At 36.1% G+C, this 14,294-nt stretch overlaps 1 protein-coding gene across 2 annotated transcripts in view; it reads left to right on the plus strand.

The window, feature by feature from the left end:
- Positions 1–283: 283 nt before the first annotated feature.
- The window catches only part of LOC136030563 (netrin-1-like), a 178,063-nt gene continuing 164,052 nt past the window's right edge, over positions 284–14,294 (plus strand). Inside the window, exon 1 of one of the 2 annotated variants that reach the window (XM_065709624.1) lies at positions 284–1,487. In XM_065709624.1, the coding sequence (XP_065565696.1) occupies positions 467–1,487 (1,021 nt within the window). In that variant the 5' untranslated portion in view covers positions 284–466. The remainder of the gene's footprint in view (positions 1,488–14,294) is intronic. The other variant, XM_065709625.1, reaches the window with a different exon arrangement.

The raw sequence follows: 14,294 nt of genomic DNA on the forward strand, positions 1-14,294 counted from the left end.
ATATATATATATATATATATATATATATATATATATATTCGCTTATGGCTTCCGTAAGCGAAGTTTAACTTTACGCTGTCTACAATATTCTCTCGTTTAGTAATTCTTCATGTCTTATCATTTCGTCGTAACATGTTTCCTTTATCCCTTATTGAAATTGTTTTATTTCGTCCCTTTTCCACATGTTTTCAACTCGGGGCTAAACCCCTGAAGAAAGGGGGGCGCCCGCGCTGAATACATCTCTCGCGCTCAACAAATATTCGTCATTCATAACGGAGAGATTAGTCTTATCTCAGTTTCGACTTAGTTCAAACAGCAATGCCACTTTATGATTTGATGTCAGCGTTGGTGGGTGGGACTGTTGTCAGTCAGTGACAGGCCATTGGTCAAATACTGTCACAACTGCCATAGCAGGATTTGATTTCAATTTGAAACATGTGAATTTTACTAGTCAGTGATTGTGAAAATGGCGGTGTTTGTCGTTGTGCTATCATTAGCTGTAGTTGCATTGTGTCAAAATTCTATGACGAATTTGGTGACATTTAATGGACGTAAGAGTGACGATCCTTGTTATGAAGAATCTCTGAACGGTGGTTTGAAACCAAAACGGTGTTTACCAGATTTTGAAAATATCGCATTCGGACGTGAAGTGCTCACCTCATCTACATGCGGCAACCCACCTACAAGGCACTGTTTTAATACAGTGGATGAAAAGGGGGAGAAACAAAGACAATGTCAAATATGCGACTCGGCGAATGCCAAAAAGCGTCACCCGGCGTTTTATCTAACCGATCTTCACAATGCCAATAATGTAACATGCTGGCAATCCGAACCACAAATGCCTGGTTCGTCTGATAATGTCACCCTGTTATTATCTCTGGGTAAAAAATACGAGCTCACATTTGTAAGTCTGCTATTTTGCTCCCAGAAACCGGACTCGCTGGCTGTCTATAAAAGTATGGATTATGGTAAATCTTGGTTACCATTTCAATTTTACTCATCTCAATGCCGAAAAGTTTATGGGAGACCAAATAGGGCAATAATTACGAAAGCTAATGAGCAAGAACCACTGTGCACAGATGCGCATTCCACAATTGATCCATTAGCTGGTTCGAGAATCGCATTTAGCACCATGGAAAATCGCCCAAGTGCCTACGATTTCGACCACAGTCCAGTGTTGCAAGATTGGGTAACAGCAACAGATATAAAAATAATTTTTCATCGATTATATCCATACGGCGATGAGGTTATTAAAGAAAATGAGGCAATATTAAGAGAGTCTTCATATTATTCCGTTGCGGATCTGGCCGTCGGCGGCCGTTGTAAGTGTAATGGCCACGCCTCGAGGTGTATGGTAGGTCGAGATGGGTCATTAACGTGCGATTGTAAACATAATACAGCTGGCCGTGATTGTGAAAAGTGCAAGCCATTTCATTTTGATCGCCCTTGGGGCAGGGCTACTGCTAGGGAAGCCAATGAATGCAAAGGTATGATTTTTCTGTTTTTGGCTTATTTTCCTTCAACATGATATATTCCTGGTGTAACTTTTCTACCATTAGATTCCCATTTTAACCTGCTTCCTAAAATCAAAGTCGCTACCTTGAAAATTGTGCCATCCCCCCCCCCGTAATGTGTGGAACGCCACTTATGCCACACAGTTTTGCTAGAGTTCTGCCATGCTTGACACACTTACGCTGTGCTTAGCACGCCTCAGCCACGCATGGCACATACCACCTGCTAAACGTGATTTCTGAGACGCAGTGACGCTGTGCTTGGCACGCCTCAGCCACGTATGGCACATACCACCTGCTAAGATGATTCCTGAGAATGGGTACCCTCATGGTCGGTTTTATATATATAAAAAAAGCTATTTCTCCGACATTGTTCTAAACTGAATTTTGGTTACAAGTGTACTACCCTGATTAGACTACGAAAACATAGCTCTCAGTTTGACCTCGTCTGAAAATCCATTGTTCCCAAAAATATGTTTGAAACCAAATCCATTTACCGACTTGTTTTACTCTTCTGAATGGTGAGACGCTTCTCAACCTTTTATTAGTTAGTTCTTGCCTCTTCTTCTCTTTAGATATAATTATTATCATTCTTATGACAAGAACGTTCACCACTAGAATATCAGTTTCAAAATATGTTACCTACTAACGCCCTTTATGCTCTAATTTTTATGTACTAGCTGCTTAATATCACTAATCATGATTACAACGGTAGCTGTAACCTAGTAAAAAACGAACCACGGCCCGTAGTGACCAAAAAATAAAAAATGTATTTTAATAAAAACTGGCAAGTGAAAAAAAATACAATTTGTAGCCGATTCTGGAATGGTAACTATTATCTCGATTAGTCTTACTAGCAAAATGCTAATTTGAAAAGTAATTTACTGGAATTTCAAAAATTGGCCTGAAACCCCTAAAAATGGCGCCGGATCGAAAAAAAAGTATACTGTTAGAATTGCCATGAGCAAAAATCCTTTAAGGCAAACTTTCAGCCCCCTTGTTGGAACAACAAGGAAATCAATTTTTTGCATCGGTAGCACAGATGTGTCCTCTTTTCTTCTTATTCTTCTTTACTGTCAGCCGGGGACTGAAACATTGCAAAGAGCTGTTTAAGCGCTCATTTTGAAGAAAATTGCTACATCTAATGCCTTTTGCAATGAAAAAATCATAATATTAAAAATGAAATCCATTTTTGATAAAAACATGCGTCACCGCATTAAAGATGATGTTGTGTGACATGCGAAAATAGTGGGGGAGGGGATGAGTATATCATATATTTTGTTGAACCAGCTGAAATATTTTCACCTTTTCCCTCCTCAAAAATCTACTACGCGTAGAAAAACTCTTGAAAGTAGCGACCAACACTTTTTTGAGTGCAGAACACTTTAGAAAATTTCCTGGTCATATTGTGCAGTCCATTAAAATAGTTTATAGGGCGCATTCCAAGGCTGACATTAAACAGCTAAAAAGCCGAAGTTACAGAAATATATTCTCAAACTATCATCTATGAAAGATCTTTTTATAGGTTAGTTGGTATTGCATCTACGTTGGAGACTGCCAAGTGTACAGGGAGATTTATTTCGGCAGATCGGAGAGGGGGCGTGCAACATTTCATGGGGACGACTTCAAAAAAGCTACCAAAATCAGGGTAATAATACGAAAAATACAAAAAAGTAGGGAAAATCTAAAAATTTAAGAGGTATCAGCGTACAGTTCCCAATCCAACCTCCCCTAGTGTGGGCCTGATTTGAGTACGAGCTACGTTCACTTGAGTTACCCTATCCGATAACAATTCACAAAGGTTTTTTAGACTGGAAAATAAGTATTAGTAAAATTAGGAGTTTTGTATTTCCAAGGTTCTAAATTCCAGCATTTCTTTGGTGTTAAGCGAAAACGACGGACCTCTGAGCTGCTTGTGTTCTAGTTAACGCGGGGAAATTATACTCTTGATGGGAAATGAAATTCATATACTAGTTCTAAATTCCAGTTTTTATTGTGATAATTTTTTCTGTTTTATTTAATAGAAACAACATTATACGATAAAGCTGTGTATGTAATGCACTTATTAAATAATGCATCTTATTTAAGAGACAAGATTGAAATGATCAGCTCTAAACTTGATCGCGTCCGTACATTCATCAGATCTAGCTGATCAACTGTAGATTCATCAACTCATCATACATCAATTGTACGCAAAAAGATCTCATTTAATGAAATGTAACTAGCATCACTGTAAGAAAGTAGAATTATTCACAATTTTCTTTTTGTTTGGGGCTTAGAATATGGTCTCTTTCTCTAGCTCTTATGTTATTTTTTCTTCAATCCTTTTTACATATATAGGCTACCCTCTTATGGTTTAACCGTAATTATGCTAATAATTAGCTATAGATCTTCTTTCTTTCACAACTTTCTTTTTGTTTGGGGGCTAGATAATAGTCTCTTTCTCTATTTTTGATTTGATTTTTTGTTAACCCTTTTTGTATATATATAGACTACCCTCTTATGGTTTAACCGTAATTATGCTAATAATTAGCTATAGTTTGGAATTTGAAGGCAAAAAAATCCCCTTTAATGAAATGCAACTAGAATCACTGAAAGAAAGTAGAATTACTCGTAATTTTCTTTTTGTTTGGGGGCTGGAATATGGTCTCTTTCCCTATTTTTGATTTGATTTTTTTAACCTTTTTACATATATAGGCTACCCTCATGGTATTACCGTAATTATGCTACTAATTAGCTATAGTTACAATAAACAAATGACTAAATCCATTAAATGCAAATATAAGATATAAATAATCAAGATTATGACTACTTCAAGGTATTAAGGGAACAAAAGAGGCAATAAATCATCGAAGTTTCAATATTATATTTTCATTTTTTTCCAACAAAAAGAAAGAAATCTTGCATCTTTTAAGACCATCTTTAGAAAAAAAATGCCAGTCATATTCCCTACATATTCCCTATAGCACTAATTTCGAATTTGCTATAAACCAAATTTATTAGAAAACCTGCAAATTTATTTTCAAATTTATTAGAAAACATACATATAAAATACTAAACTTCCTTCTGTTTAAATTGTCTGGAAAATCTGTAAGGATTTTAAGGCTTTGACTCTCCCCCCTAAAGCACACTCTACTTTCTTTTAACCGAATTCCCCCCCCCCCCTATTCTTCTGTGAGAAAGCAATTGCACTTTAGCACAAATCTAAGGAGAGGACGTGGCTTCCGGTCCAGGGTCTGATTCTGGCTTTTCCTATAACTTTCCATTAGTTTCAAATTATGTAATCAGAGTTTTGGGTTTTGGGCTGTGACCAAAATCAGAACAACCCCCGAAAATCAATCCCTACATTCATGCATGGTGCTGAAAGATCTTTGAACATATTCCGCTATAATCCAAAATGATTATAAATACCATTTTGGTTGACTGATTTACAGTTCTATATCAAATAAAAAAATAAGTTTTTTTTTAAATACAAGTAAGGAGCGACATTAAAACTTAAAACGAACAGAAATTACTCCGTATATGAAAGGGGCTTTTCCTCCTCAACGCCCCGCTCTTTACGCTAAAGTTTGACTCTTTCTCTTAACTCTATTTCTTAAAACAGTAAAAAACGTTAGCGTAAAGAGCGGGTTGTTGAGGAGGAAAAGCCCCTTTCATATACGGAGTAATTTCTGTTCGTTTTAAGTTTTAATGTCGCTCCTTACTTGTATTTAAAAAAACTTGTTTTTTTTAATTTTATTTCTGGAATTTTTTTAATCAATGCATGTTTTGATCTTGGCTCTCCGAACATAAATAATTAAACAAAATTTGCATATTATTATTTTTTTGGCTAAATGGCTTTCTCATAGTTTTAATCGGAAGATTTTGAAAAAAAAGGAGAGAGGGAGGAAGCCTAGTTGCCCTCCAATTTTTTGATTACTTAAAAAGGCAACTAGAACTTTTAGTTTTCGTTAGAATGAGCCCTCTCGTGACATTCTCGGACCACTGGGTCGATACGATCACCCCTGGAAAAAAAACAAAAAAAAACAAATGAACACGCATCCGTGATTTGTCTTCTGGCAAAATTCCACATTTTTGTAGATAGGAGCTTGAAACTTCTACAATAAGGTTCTCTGATACGCTGAATCTGAAGGTGTGATTTTCGTTAAGATTGTATTACTTTTAGGGGGTGTTCTCTGCTATTATCTAAAATGAGGCAAATTTTCTCAGGCTCGTAACTTTTGATAGGTAAGACTAATCTTGATGAAAGTTATACATTTAAAATCAGCATTAAAATTCGATTTTTTTTTATGTAACTATTGGTATCAAAATTCCATTTTTTAGAGTTTCGGTTACTATTGAGCCGGGTCGCTCCTTGCTACAGTTCGTTACCACGAACTGTTAGATCAGCAAAATATTGCATCAGATAGCTAATCCATGCTTGCCTATGTAATGTATTTTTATATACGTATATCTGTGAATACCAATAGGTATAGGCAGGGTCTCTTGGGGATGGAGGAGGGGTTCAGAAAGTGCCTTTAGTTCACTAAATTAAGGGGGGGGGCAAAATGTATTTTCAAAATCAAGGGGAGCAAATTTTTCAATTTTCTCAAGAAAAATACTAAAAAATGTATTTTCAATGAAAATACCCATAGAAGGATATTTTAAAAATCCATGGGGGGAAGCAATACATAGGGGCACAAAGCACTCACCCGCCAAGTGATGCCACTTGGGAGCGGAAATTTGCCCAAGGGGAGAGCTGGCAACCTAATTAAAAAATGCGTTGTATCAGAAATTGTCTATGCTTTTGTAGTTTTGGTGAATCTTTTTAAGGGTTATTCTTCGGATTGTGTACATAGGGAACAAATGTTCAACTCTAGGGGAAGAGATCACAGTATTTTCCAGGGAGGGGAGAGGTCCAAAATTTAAAAAAAGAATAATAGTTGGCCACAATTTTTGGGGGTAAAGAGAACCGTGGAATCATTCCTAGGGGAGACCTCCTTCCCATTTTTTACATGGGCATGTGCTTGGAAATGATTGATTTGGCTGCTATAAAAACATTGCAATCTGGCTTAATTATTAAATTTAATGACAAGGGAATCCATCCCCCCCCCTCTAAGAAAATTGATATAAATTCCCTACTAAATGTGCTGAATTTGGCGATTTAGATTTTACTAATTGGCAGCATAATTACTCAGCACGTCCCATTTATTTGCCATTCCTATGTCCAATAGACGCATTCTGTTAAATATTCCATTGATCACAAATCGGTGTAGCAAGGGAAAATTCCAATTCATTCTTGGCTTTAGAAGTTTAATCTAAATTCCATGGATTATTTGGATGTCCGCGAAATAGATTAGAAAGATTCTGTAAGATTGAGAGAAAAATTAATGAATTGCCAAGTCCAGAAAGTCTATTTAGCAATATAAAGCTGTGTAATTTCACTTTTTGGATTAACTTTTTGATGGTTTCTTCAGTGCTTAATTCCAAATTAATTTTTCCCTTGACATAAATGAACAAAGCTACTCCATTGAATGCTCTGTAATCAGAATGATAGTTCTTATTTAATTATTTTTATATTTTGGTCATATTTGTAAAACCGTTGAATTTGTAAATATGAGGCATGGGAATCTAGAGATGGTTCCAGCATTACCCTCGGCAAAACATTTTTTTTACTAAAAAATATGATAATTCTTGTTTGAATCATATTTATATGTTTAATCATATTTGTAAAACCATTGGACTTGTAAATATGAGGCATGGGAATCTAGAGGTGGTTCCAGCATTGCAGTATCTTATGCTCGGCAAAATTCTTTCTTGGTAAAAGGTATGATACCTCTTATTTGAATTATATTTACATGTTTGATCATATTTGTAAAACAATCGGACTAATTATGAGGCATGAGAACCTAGAGGTTGTACTAGCATTACGCTACCTTATATTCGGCAGAACATTGTTTTACTAAAATTTAAAAATTGTGTCATCACGTGTTTGATTATTTATAAAACTCATTATTCTGGGTACACACTGTAGTGATTTTTTTTAACACAACGCAGCTCACGGATAACGGATGCAGGAAAATCGCAAAAATGTTCACATGGAAACGGTTCGTTGCATCTGTTGAAGTGCGAAAAATTGTATGACATGTTTAATACGAATAGGCCTTGGAATAGGCTAAAGCAAATTCTGGAACGTAGGACAAAACATTGGTACTTGTGTATTATTCAGAACACGCTCAATAAGTAAAGTTAGGTTCTTTCGTGAAACAAACCAGAATGCATGTACATTTTTGTTAAATATTTTAAATATAGAGGTAGTTAGGTTAGGTTAAGTTAGGTATGCGTTATAATGCACCCCCCCCCCTGATGTGCAAATATATATCCGTCAATTCGTTCTCGTAAATGTTCCCTCTCGTAAGAGTATAAAGCCATTTCGTGTCCATTGACGCACTGTTTTGTTATGGGCAACAACCCCTTATCCTGGAAAAATATAATTGCCTCTTTTTCGGTCTTTGGCAAATCCCAAATCTTCATTTCAAAATCCTTGTTCAGACATTATCTTCTATCACTATGCGTAGCAAACTAAATTGAGTTCTGTCTTTATGCCTATGAAACCAGATTTTCGCATCGTAGTTTGTTTCACGAAAGAACCTAACTTCACTTATTGAGTGTGTTCTGAATAATACACAAGTACCAAAACAATCAATAAGCCAGCTTGTTTAAGCCTAGGCTAGCTATGCCTAATTAATCATATAATCTTTATTTTCAATGTTCATATCCCTGGGGATGTCCTAGAGGATTGATTAATTTTTTGAATGGTCCATATGTTAGGGACGATTTCTGATAAATATGGTTAGTTTGGTAGTTGTTTCCATTGTATGGTCAAAAAAGTCTTTCAGTTCCAAATGACGGACGCGGTTTTTAACAGCTTAGTAGGAATATTTCGACACAGCTGTTGACAAGCTAATATGACGCATAAACCTTGCAGAAAAAAACGAATGAAATTTGACGGATCACGACGAAACGGCCTTTTTTATGTGAAAACATAACAGTGCGAACCAAGGATCAAGACTACAAACACTAGGCATGAGAACCTAAAGGTCGTTCTAGCAACACACTAATAGATATTCGGCACAAGATTGTTTGTGGAAAGTTAGGGATTCCCGCATTTTTTATTCGTTTATCAATGCTCGATGCTTTAAACATATTCATAATCCACGCTGGTTCTTAAGTTGGAATTTTTTCTTGCAAATGTTTAAACTGCTGGTAATTTAATTAATTAAAATAGTAGTGCAAGGGTAATTTTACTCCGCAAGGTTTCTATTATTGTTTCAATTTCAATTAACTTGACCCTCGTTTTATTTTACGCTTGGATTGTAATGATAGAGTTAAAGATAATGAACGTTCTGATCTCTCGAATGGAAAGTCGGATCCCCCCAAAGGAGTGTGGGGGCAAGGATACTTCCTACAATTGCCAAGAAAATCCCTATTGTGTTTTTATTTAGTTGTTTCTTCTGCGTTTTGTAGCTATGCATATTGAGTTTGTGTGTCTATGTTTTTTCCACTGATTTTTGACCGGCTGGCAGTCATCCTGACAACTTTTGAGTTCTGCTTGTTTTCTCAGATACGAAAAATTTATATTTAATGAATTATACTTCAAAAAGGAAAGCAAAATGCCTCCTTAAGGACCTCAAAGCCAGGTCCTTTAACGGGATACCCGAAATTGAATGGGTGACATTTTTAATGACATGGGATATAAATTCATGTTTTGGCTTATGGATTAAATACACTTTGGGGTACTATACATTATTAAAAAAGTATTATTTTTCCTAAAATATTTGTATGCTTTTTTTACTCTTGTAAAACATTTTCTAAGTGATAAGTTATGGTCGTCCAAAAGATTAATTTATTTCAGACGGAAATAATGTCCTTACCCGTCGAAAGAATGCATATGTTAACAGAGGGGATTAGGGCTTTCCCTTAAGATTCGTACTAACGTTCGCTTTAAAAAAGAGAATTGAGAAAATGGCTTCGTGCAAAGCTATGGACGCGTGGACCTAAAATATCCTTAATGAAGCAAGTAACCTCTATCCAACCTAAAAAAAAGCATACTTACTCATGGGGTTTAGCTTCTCCGCATCTATGACTGAGCTGTCTCCTATTCCAAGAGCGGAAATAATGATTTCACGAGGGAACAATCAAGGCTTTTGACGGGTCAGGGGGGGTATGGACCATTTGTCTGGGTTTTACGTTTGCCCTTTTTCTTTTTCAAAGTAGTTATAGCTTACAGGCTCGCCGTCTTGAAGATGTGAAATTTTTATTAATTTACCAGGGACTTAAAAAAGCTCAGTGACCCGGGCCGGGGAACATTATTTGATCTATGGAAGGCAAAAATGGGAATTACTATTTTCTTTTTCCTTTTTTTTCTGTTGCACATTTTACGTTTGTAGCAAATAATTATCTTGATTTGTATATTTATACTTCCCTGAGAAAAACTTTATTTCTTTAAAATAAATCTTTCCCCGTTTTTAATAAAAAATTATATAGAAGGCACAAAGCCATGATTGAAAAAAAAACCAATAACGATACGTCCGATATCGATATGCACGGTACCAAGACGCCGATACTGATACGCGCGATACCATGGCTCCCGATACCAAAACACCTGATATCGCGATTAGCCCTTTCCCCAGGGACTATAGAGGGTCATATCATCACCAAAAGTATATTTATTGACGTTTGAACTGTGTTGAACCAAGTGCCTATCTCAAAATTTCGGTTGGATGACTTTGGGAAGAGGGGTGCAGAGGGAGGGGGCTAGCTGCTCTCCAATCTTTTTGGTCACTTAAAAAGGGCACTGGCAATTTTAATTTCCGCTTGAATGAGCCAATAAGTGTCCTTCTATGATGTTCTGGTAACCCGCTAGCCCTGCTAATGTTGCAGTAGCCTGCTGGGGAGCAGACAATTTTGAAATTTACTAAGGGGCTGGGAGGGGGAGTTTACGGGATGGATTCTTGTAAACCTCCAGTAAGGGTTTTGGACCATAAATATTAGAATGGTACCGTTTTATGCTTCCAAGCTTTTCCACTTAAGAAGTGGCACTGAAAATTCCGTTTTTAGTGTTATATGGAACTTACGGATGGTAGAATTAATAAAAGCACGCAGATATGAGCAATAGCTTTTAAATGAGCCATTAAAAATTTTCCAAGAAGTTTTCGTAGTCCACTAGCCCTAGTTTATCCACTTAAACATGGCTCCAAAATTGCTGTTTTTAGTGCGATTTGGCAGTTGCAGATGTGTAATTCATAGCAAGAACGTCAACACGAGGAACAGCTTTTCTACGAGTTATTAAACATCTGTCCACGATGTTCTGGCAGACCGCTAGCCCCACGCCTTGAGAAATTGCGCAAAAAGTGCCATACGGCACTTGCAGGTGATATAATTTAGAAAAAGCACGTAGATATTAGAAATAGCTTTTAAATGAGCCATTAAACATCTCTCTATGATGTTCTGGGAACTCACTAGCCCTGAAAAAAAAAGGATCATCAGTGCTACCGATGCAAAACAGTGATTTTCCTTGCTGTTAATGGTGGGGGGACTGTAATTCCCCAATTCAAGGTTTTCAACCATGCTGATTCAAATGGTGCATTTTTATTTCGATTTAACGCCATTTTCGAGGGGTTTCAGGTTTTTTCGAAATTACAATAAATTTGTTTTCACAATAAACTTCTACTTTTAAGATGAACCGAAATAATAGTTATCATTTTGGAATCAGTGTCGGATGCCAAATTTTTCTAAATAGGCAGTTTTATTTCAAAAAGTGGTTTTTAACTTTTGGTTGCTATGGGCTGTGGTTTTCTCTGTACTAGGTTGCAGATACTGCTTCGACCATGATCTATTCGAAATCCTGTGATATAAAAATGGAAAATGACGAAGCGTAAACAAAAGGAAGGAATAAACACAAGAGAAACTGTAAAAAACACAGTAAACACTTTGATCAAATTCAGGGTCAGCACCAAGACAAGGGTGACTTAACTTCAATAATCGAATGTAAACACGTAATAACTGAAAGTTTCAAATTGTTTTGATCTTTGAATTAGCTGGTTCAATGTTGGAGGTTACAAGCTAGGCTAATTCGTGTATATCAAAAGCAGGGAGACAACGAAAATCATTCGATTCGAAGACATCCATTAAGCAGGGCTAGGACGCTGAACCAAAAGTACGAAGTCATCTGCATCAAGGATAAGGCGGTATTGCACTCTTTGGTTCAGTTGTTTTTTCATTAAGGCTTTTGGTTTTTAATCTACTATTTATAAAATGTGCAGATGTTCAGGTCTAGTCCTTATTTGTAGTATTCAAGGGGTTTTCTTAGAATGGGGGGGGGGGGTTAAAACACAGAAAGTAAATTTTTCAGCGGCAGGTCTTTTGGACCAATTTCAAAAGGGAACTTCCCTGCTCCCAATAGCCTATGTGTTCATGGGCTGGTATAACCACGCTTTCCTTTGAAACTAAGAAATGATGCCCTTCCCCCTTCAGCTGGAAGGCCAAGAGTGTTTGTGAAAATTATTACCATAAATTTTAACTGCCCCGGAAAAGCGTGCCGGATTATTGCTTGAAAATTATACCTGTAGTTTTTTAGGAATTTTACTTAACTCTATTCGAGAATTTTTGATAAAAACTCAGAAAATTAGCAGAACATACACCGAAGTAGTTGAACAAATATTAAAATTCAAGTAAAATTCTGAAGCTGTACACTTTTGTATGAGGAGATGTTGGGAAGAGTCTGAGTATGATTTTCCTGTAAGCTTAAAACATAGTTATTGAATCGAAATTTGTATATATCCAAATATACCCTCCTCTCGAGGGGTGGGGGTATATGGAGTTTTGAATAGAAACTAATTCGTGTCAAATCTATGTTCGAAAGAAACAGTTTGTATAGAGTGCAAAATAATTTGGTAGAATGATCTGTAAATTTAAAAGAAAAGAAAATGCCCATTATTTTGATATATGTTTTACTATAGAATACTGATTTAATTAATGTGACAGCAACTCTTTTTCACAAGGTCACCCTTTAAATTCAGTGAATTATGGATGTGACACATAATAAAAGCATGACAGAAAAAGCTATTAAAAATTAACGTTGCAATAGCTTATAAAAATAAATTTTACAATTAAATTTTTTGTAAAATTAAAATTCATTGTCGTATATTTTTGTTTTTTTTTTTTTTTTTTGCAAAGGGTTGAAGATATTCAAAAATATGCTTTCTTTGTGTCTCGCGTGCAAATTTCGGTAATGATGAGGTACAACTTTTCGATAACAACTGCTTCATTGAGAGAGTCGTTAAGGAAATTTCAGTAAATAGTTTCTACGTTTGTGTTCAAAGACATATAGAGATAGTCACTCATTAAAGTATTAGAATTATATATAGACGTGAACACAAACAAAAGATAATTTATTAGTAAATACCTTATATTGAAGTCCGAATTTTGCAATTACTAAAATGTGCAATTCCAAATGCTTAAGCTTCCTTTGAAGGGATTAAGGTCGAGACAATAAAAGGGATTTAGTTCGCATTACCAGAGTATTCAAATATTCTTCAAATGACTTTCCCTGAAATCTCCTCTCTAAAAACCTAATCATTCAGATCGTGAGGGTTTACCCACTTCCCGCCGTCTGGTGTACATGTCATAACGTCACTTGTGCCACAGAGTACCCCAACGCTTTCCGCCAAGGTTGGCTCAGTTTCCGCCATGCCTAACACGAGCCACCTGGTGTGTGTGATTTCTGAAAATGGGTACCTCGTCGTTAGATTGCTAGTTTATGCGTTAGGTTTCGATTTTTTCTTATTATTGCTACACAAGTAAAATACTTTAGAGCTTTTTTGGTTTTATAGGATGGGAAATTTTTAAGCAATTTTTTGTATCAAGTTGGTACTTCCACTCTGCAGACGGAAATACTAAGCTATTCTGAAAACTACTTTAAAGCATTTTGAAGTCCTTACTTGTATCAGTCCTAAGTGCAGACTGCTTCACTTTGCCACCCCCTCCCTCTAATGGACATACATTTAGCCTAAATTATATATACTCATTGTATATTCAAGTGTGACTTTTCGTACCGCCGCTGTTAATTCATAAGATGAAAAGAGCTATACTCTATTGGAAATATAATGACTATATATAGTTTGGGCTAATACAAAATTTGGGCTATATAATTTGTCCATTAGGAAAGGGAGGCGAAATGAAGTAGTCCACATTTAGAGATGATATAAGTGACTATTGTAGAAAGGTTTAAGTCGTTTTTATGGCACTTGGTATTAACCAAGTTACATATAGCGATAGTAAATTCTGTCGATCTGTCTGTCGGTCTGTCTGTCGGTCTGTCTGTCCTGGTTTTGCTACTTTAGGCACTTCCAAATAAGCTAGGACGATGAAATTTGGCAGGCGTATCAGGGACCGGACCAGATTAAATTAGAAATAGTCGTTTTCCTGATTTCACTATCTGGGGGGGGGGGGGGTGGTTAATTCGAAAAAATAGAAACTTTACGCTAAAGTTTGACTCTGTCTCTTAACTCTACTTTTTAAAACAGTAAAAAACTTTAGCGTAAAGAGCGGGGCGTTGAGGAGGAAAATCCCCTTTCACATACGGAGTAATTTCTCTTCGTTTTAAGTTTCAATGTTGCTCCTTACTTTCATTTAAAAAAACTTGTTTTTCTTATTTAATTTCTGGACGTTTTTGAATTAATGTATGTTTTGATCTTGGCTCTCCGCACATAAATAATTAAAACAAAATTTGCATATCAATTT

The sequence above is a fragment of the Artemia franciscana genome, chromosome 8, assembly GCF_032884065.1.
Source record: "Artemia franciscana chromosome 8, ASM3288406v1, whole genome shotgun sequence".
In the NCBI taxonomy this organism is placed as follows: Eukaryota; Metazoa; Arthropoda; class Branchiopoda; order Anostraca; family Artemiidae; genus Artemia; species Artemia franciscana.